Source organism: Ochotona curzoniae, unplaced genomic scaffold, assembly GCF_017591425.1.
Source record: "Ochotona curzoniae isolate NIBS_2020 unplaced genomic scaffold, NIBS_Ocur_1.0 contig_2927, whole genome shotgun sequence".
Taxonomy (NCBI): domain Eukaryota; kingdom Metazoa; phylum Chordata; class Mammalia; order Lagomorpha; family Ochotonidae; genus Ochotona; species Ochotona curzoniae.
In genome coordinates, this window is record NW_024465654.1 from 5,462,031 (window position 1) to 5,468,509 (window position 6,479).

At 50.7% G+C, this 6,479-nt stretch overlaps 1 protein-coding gene across 1 annotated transcript; it reads right to left on the reverse strand.

Moving 5' to 3' along the window:
* Positions 1-903: 903 nt before the first annotated feature.
* LOC121155544 (proline-rich protein HaeIII subfamily 1-like) lies at positions 904-1,848 on the reverse strand. Its single transcript, XM_040978973.1, has one exon. The coding sequence runs from the start codon at positions 1,846-1,848 to the stop codon at positions 904-906; it is 945 nt and encodes a 314-aa protein (XP_040834907.1).
* Between the last annotated feature and the right edge of the window lie 4,631 nt (positions 1,849-6,479).

Sequence of the window (6,479 nt, forward strand, 5' to 3'; positions counted from 1 at the left end):
GCTGAGTAACAACCGGGGACCTGCTTTGAATGCATTTGCTGTCCATGGAGCAGCCCAAGGCAAATGGCCGTCCTGTTGGTCCTTGACTGTGGTCACCAGGCCTCTCCTTGAAACCCCATTCTGACCAGGCAGACCTGTGGGCAGATAGATTTTCTGCACTGAGGAAAAAGTCTATGCAAATAATGTTGCCATGTTACATGTAGACAGTAAAATAAGACACTGGAGCAGGCAAACCCCTCGCACCTGTTCCAGTCGCCTGTGATTCGCCTCCCAGCTGAGCCCAGGATCCCACAAGCCAAGTTGGTGCCTCTCTGTGCAGGCCATGCCCGGTTGTGGGCACTGCCGCATCTTTTGCTGCAGATGGTTCCTCTGAGGCAGCCCAACCCAGGGCCGGGTTCAGATTCTAGGGGTCCCTCCCTGCCTCCCCGGGCTGAGAAGGGGTCATACAGGCAACTTTCCCCCTCTTCGGAAGGTCCTTTGGCTTTCCGAGGACCGCAGAGACCCCCTCTGCAGTCGGCATCAAGCTGCCAGCCGAGTCCGCAGCCTGCCTGGCCCCGGGACTGAGAATGACAGCACCACTGCCCCATCAAAAGCGAGAATCTCGTTGCCGTCCCCGCCCCGCTCTGCCCGCGCACCCAATCGCAGCGCCGGGAGGCGGGGCTTCTGCTGTCAAGTGGCAGGAGTGGGCTCTGCGGGCCAGGAGGGGCGCCGGTGCGGGGATGCGCGCCCAGGTGTCCGCCGCCGCTGAGGTGGAGCATCGGTAGGGCCGGGCCCACCCGCACCCGCACCCGCACCCGCGCCCGCGCCCACGACGAGCCGCAGCGGAGGGCAGGTAGGAGCAGGGCTCGTCCTTGGGCGCGGATGGAATAAAGGCTGCGTAGTCCATACGGGCGCCCCTCCTCGTCACCCCCAAACCTCCTGCGTCCCCGCAGCGCCGGTCGTGCGGACGGCGGGGAGGCCTGGTGGGACGCCGGGGTGCGGGGCAGGGGGAATGCGGGCGGTGGCGCCGGCGCCCTGGGGCAGGCACTGAGTCGAGGCGTGGGTCTCAAGTTTGCGGCTGGGGCCGCGCGGGGGCGGGCATGTCTGCGGCCGGAGCCGGGGGTCCTCGGCCGCCCACGCCCTGGACAGCCCCACGAGGGGCGGCGCGACGCGGAGCTGCCTGGGCGCGGGGGCTGGGGGCTTGGCTGGGCGTTTTCCTGGCCCGGGGCTCGCCGGCCCCGCCGCCCGCTGTGCGCACGCCGAGCTGGGCGACGGCGGGGCGCGGTCCTCAGGGAGCCCCGTCTCACCTGTCCCTAAGCCCGGGGCCGAGTCGGGGGTCCCCGGAGGCCCGGCGCCGTGCCCGCGTGGGCTCGCCGCGGCTCGGGCGGCCTCGGAGGGCGACAGGGCGGAGCTGCGAGGCCGCCGCGCCCTGGCCACCCTCCCGAGGCGCGGCGGGCGGCCTCTCCGGCACGCGCGGCGCGGGCGCGGGGGTGCGCGGCTGTGTCTAACTGTGGCGCGCGCGCCGCGCCCCGGAGCCCCGGGTGGTGGCGGCGCAGAGCCTGGCGTGCGGAGAGCCCAGAGGAGACCTCTTCTCGGGCTGCCACCCGGTCCCCGGGACCCCCGAACCGCGCCTCGGGACTTCCCAGCCCCGCGCGTGCAGGCGACGGCGCTGTCTGCTCCCGGCTGTCTGCCTCCCGCGTCCTTGCGCTTTGCCAGTGTCCATGAGGGACCTTGCCCCTTGTCGGCTCTCCCTAAGTGTGAGCGGCGCATCTGGGGGGAAGGGGACCCCTTGGACTTCCAGCACAGCTGCGTGCGCTGCCTTTGCCTTGGTGATTTGCTACCACTGGGTGTTTGGTATTTGGGCGGCATCTGTAGCTGGGAGCATTTGGGAGAATCCGGACCGGATGGGCTTTTTCCGGAAGGCAGGTCTGAGAGACCGTAGATCAATACTTTTGGGGATTGATTTATGTATGTGTGTGTGTGTGTATAAATGTATGCATTTAGCGTTTTATTTGAGAGGAGAGAGAGACGCCTGCTAGTTCATTCCCCGCCCCCCCCGTGCCCACACTGGCCAGCGCTGGATCACGCAGAAGCCACCTTGGGTCTCCTAGTGCCTGAGCCCTGGCTGCTGCATTTTAGCAGGAAGTTGGGGTGAGAAGTGGTGCTGGCTCCAGGCACCCCAGCAAGACAGGTGGAATTGCCCAGTGCTTTTCTGACCCCGGGGCCAAAAAGACAGCCTTGCCCCTCCCACTGCCTCCAGGTTTGGGTTAACTTCTTTGTACAGGCTCTGTTTGGAGTATTTTTGTGCTGTCACTTCTTTCATGTCTATTTGTCTTATTTGGGCGTTCTTTCGAAGATGTGTTTGCGTTTACATTTCTGATGTCCTGGAATAATTTTTCCTATTGATGACATTTCCATTTTCATAGATGGGAAGAGATTGAAGGACACCGTGATTTGCTTACACTGTTAGGCAGTCTGAGCCCTTGTGTCCCAGCAAGCTGCTGACTGTGCCTTCGTTCTGTGGCAGTTCCCTTCCCCCAGGGTAGTGTTTGGCTCGCCACAGTTTTTAATCTGGTAACAAAATTCGGTCAGTGTTGGCACCCAGAACAATATGAGACAGAATTATTCAGCTACCGTTTTAGGTGCATAGACTTGAGTTCTGAGGCTGTTCTAACTTGCCGGTTATTTTGAAGGTAAATGGTTTAGTTTACCAGCTGATTGTCGCAGGCAATGGGAGCCGGGTGTTAATTTTGGGTCTGCCACATCCTGATGATCTGGTCTGTGGCACCTTAACTCTGCTGTTGAAGTCTCTTTGTTTTGAAAACAAGTTATGAGAGCCCTGACTCTGCAGACTGCTCTTAGCTGTCACTCAGTTGTTTGCAGGCTCTCCCCACCACACAGGCAGCTGTATATTGGGGCGCTCATAAATGGGGCCACTCTTGATTAAGGGGATGATTGGCTTATGTCGACTAAATGTATTTTTATCTTCATGATTTGATTCTGTTGTAAAATGATCGCTCCTTTTGGCAAGTTTCTAGTACATAAAGGATTTAGAAACCTAATCACTGTTGATTATTTTGTTGCTTAACCATTATTTTCTTTTTTAAAAAGCATTTTTAAAAATATTTATTTATTTATTAGATTTTATTTTATTTGGGATTCCGGTCCAAACTCCCTCCCTCCAACAGGTTTTCCCCACATTGCTACAATTGTATAGTATTTCATAAGGAGTCCTAATTCTATCAGTCTCTTATTTAAGTGTGTCCCAGCATTGCTGGTAGAGACAGTGTCAGACAGTCTGGCATCCCATCCTCTACACATTTCCAACAGTTTCATTGGGAGTCCATCTTTTGTTTGGAAGCAGGAATGTAGGTTGCATTGTATCCCCACAGCTGGATATGGTAGACCCCAGTGCTCCATCATTATCTATTTCCATAAAGGAGAAGCCATGAAACAAGGTCAACAACTGGTATGAATTAGAACAACAGCCACAATAACAACAAGAGCAAATTGCAGGAACACCATGAAGAAAACACACACCACTGAGTAACCAGCACATGGGTAACAAAAAGGAAAACAAAAGTCTATTGGGAAAAATGATGCCACCGTGTAATCCATGAACCAGTGATGAATTCGACAGGAGAAAAAGTATTTGGAATAAATGAAACTGAAATCAAAAACATCAAAAACACATGGGATGCAGCAAAAAAAAATTATAAGTCAGGTTATTGAAGTTACACTTTCCATGATGGTTTCCTTACATTAGAGAGACATGTGGTATTTGTTCTTTTGTGATTGGCTCATTTCACTGAGCATAAAGGTCTCTAGTTGGGACCACCTAGTTGTAAATGACGTAATTTCATCCTTCTTAATAGCTGAATAATGTTCCATGGAGTAGATGTACCACAGTTTCTTTAATCACACTTCTTTGGAAGCACATCTGGTTTGTTTCCATGCCTTTGCTATTGTAGATTGTGCTGTTGCAAATATAGGATTATAGATCCCCTTCTCAAATGCAGATTTCATTTCTATTGGGTTGCTTAGCAATTATTTTCATGTCTGATTTGTTTTCTAACTAACCAGCAAGTATTTGCAAAAAATAAGATTAACTATTTTTGCACATCTCCTAATTCTAAGATCCCTCATCATAAAGAATCATTTGCCTGGCTGCTGCCATGGTCTGGGGATAGTTTGTCTATTGGTAGACTCTGGGCGTTGGGAATTACTTCTAGAAATTTCCTCTGGCTCTGTGGTCCTCGCCATGAGTAATAGATGCTATGAGATGTCTCCATAGCTTCCACAGAATGAGTCAGTTTTCTGATAGAGGCCATTGCTAAATGCTGGTTATTTGTATATTTTCTCTTATATTTTAAATAGTTATTTTCAGTGTGTGTGTGAGAGAGAGAGAAAGAGAGAGAAAGAGTTTATATCAACACCCAAATGACTCTAACAGCCAGGGCTGGGTCAGACTGAGTCCAGAAAACAGAAACTGCATCTGAATCTCACGGATGGTTTTCAGGACCCAAGTGTGTGAGCCTGGGCCTGCTCTCAGGGTGCATATTAACAAGAAGCTGAGGTTGGAGTGGAGGAGTTGGGCTTCCAACCGTGCACACCAATACAAACTAGAGTGCTAAATGTCCACTTCTCTTTTCTCATGCTTCGTGCTATTTCAGACCATGTAGAGACATACTGGGAAGGTAGACCATTCATATTTCTCTCTACAAAGCATGCCATGACATTGCCTGATATAAAAAGATGGTCCCTTTGGATTCCATGTGCACCTGTTTGCATTTTGTCAGTTGGCTGTGGTCCTTATCACTACCCGGGCCTGTGCTTCCAGGTCACGGCAAGCTCCCCCTCCTCCAGCCTAGTGTGTCTTCCCTTCCTGCTGATGTGCTTTCATTGCTCCTCCCTCTGACCTGCCATGTCCCGTCTTGCCCAGTTCCTCCTTGAACTTGACTTCCTGAATCTGACTTCACAATGCTCTGATGACGAGGTCTTGACCTGACCCTCCTCCCTGGGTCTTTCTGGTATCTTCTCTCTCTACTCTAGCTTCCCAGTGACTCTCCCCAACTGGTGACACTTTATGAACTTGGAAATAGTTTCTTGTTTTCCTTTCCTAATCCCGTCATCACGGGCCATTCCAGCATACTCTTGCAGGAACCAAGTCACAATTTCTACAAGGAAGACTACATGTTAATATTTACATAGAGTTGTGCAGATAGGCAAACTCTAGCAGGTCTTTTGAGGACAAAAGTAGCAACTGAGTATATTTTAATATTAAGTGACATAGTGTGTGAAAAATATGCAAAATACATGGGCTATCCTGATTCCTCATAAATGGCAGGTATTGGAATTAAAAGGACTGAACACACGAATGGTGAGGAACTGGTTTTCTTTTCTTTCTCTTCGTCACTTCTAATCTGGCTGGTAGCAACTTGTTGCCACACCTTACCCAGCTTTCTGGTTTGTGGTTAGCTTTTAAGATTTCCTTCTACCTTCCATTGCCAATCATCTGTTCAGCCATCAGTTTATTCATTTTGCTCTCAATTCCAGTTTATATCCTTCTCTGTCATGGCTGGTGCCATTCTGAATCTGACTTAGCATGCTCAGTTTAGGCACTGTATCCAATGTGAGTGTGTGGGTCTCTACTTTAGAGATGTTCCTTATTAATGATACTTCTCACCTTTTGGTAACTTTATTGAACTGTGCTTCAGATTTTAAAGAATCCTGACTTGGTATGTGATCAGGGTATAGGAGCAGTTGAGTGCAGAGCCAAACAACAGTATTTCTCCCATGTGTGACCTTAGAAATATATAACAGGAGTTTAGAGTATTAGTTCACCTATTAAAAATTTGTTACTTGTTTGAAGGGTAGGTTTATACAGAGAAACAGACAGAGACAGAGGCAAATCTTTTATCTGTTGGTTCTCTCCCCTTCCTGGCACAAAGACTCTGGGTGCCCCAGGCTGAACCAGAAGCCTGGAACTCCACCAGGTCTCCCGTGTGAGTGACAGGTGCACAACGTCTTAGGCTATCATCTGCTGCTCTTTCCAGACACACTAGCAGGGAGCTGGATTAAAAGTGAAACAGTCAGAAATCTAAGTGGCATTCATTTGGAATTGCTGCTATTGCAAACATTGGCCAGCTGCCTACTGACCTATTTTGAAATTGTACCCATTTCCTATGATATTGAAAACAGTATTTGGGCTGGAGTGATGTCTCAGTTGGCCAATCCTCCATCTTAAGGTGCCAGCATCCGATATAGCACTGGTTCATGTCCTAGTTGCTCCACTTCCAATCTGACTCCTTGCTTATGGCCTGGGAGAGCAGTGGAGGACAGTCCAAAGCCTTGGGGCCCTGCACCCATATGGAGACCTGGAAGAAATTACTGGCTTCAGATCATCTCGGCTATGGCCATTGCAGCCATCTGGGGAATGAACCAATGGATGGAAGATCTTTCTCTCTGTCTCTCCTTAGCTTTGTAAATCTGCCTTTTCA

What these genes read in the sequence shown, in the direction of transcription:
- LOC121155544 (XM_040978973.1), bottom strand. Translation starts at nt 1,848, where the DNA reads ATGCCGCCCAAATACCAAACACCCAGTGGTAGCAAATCACCAAGGCAA.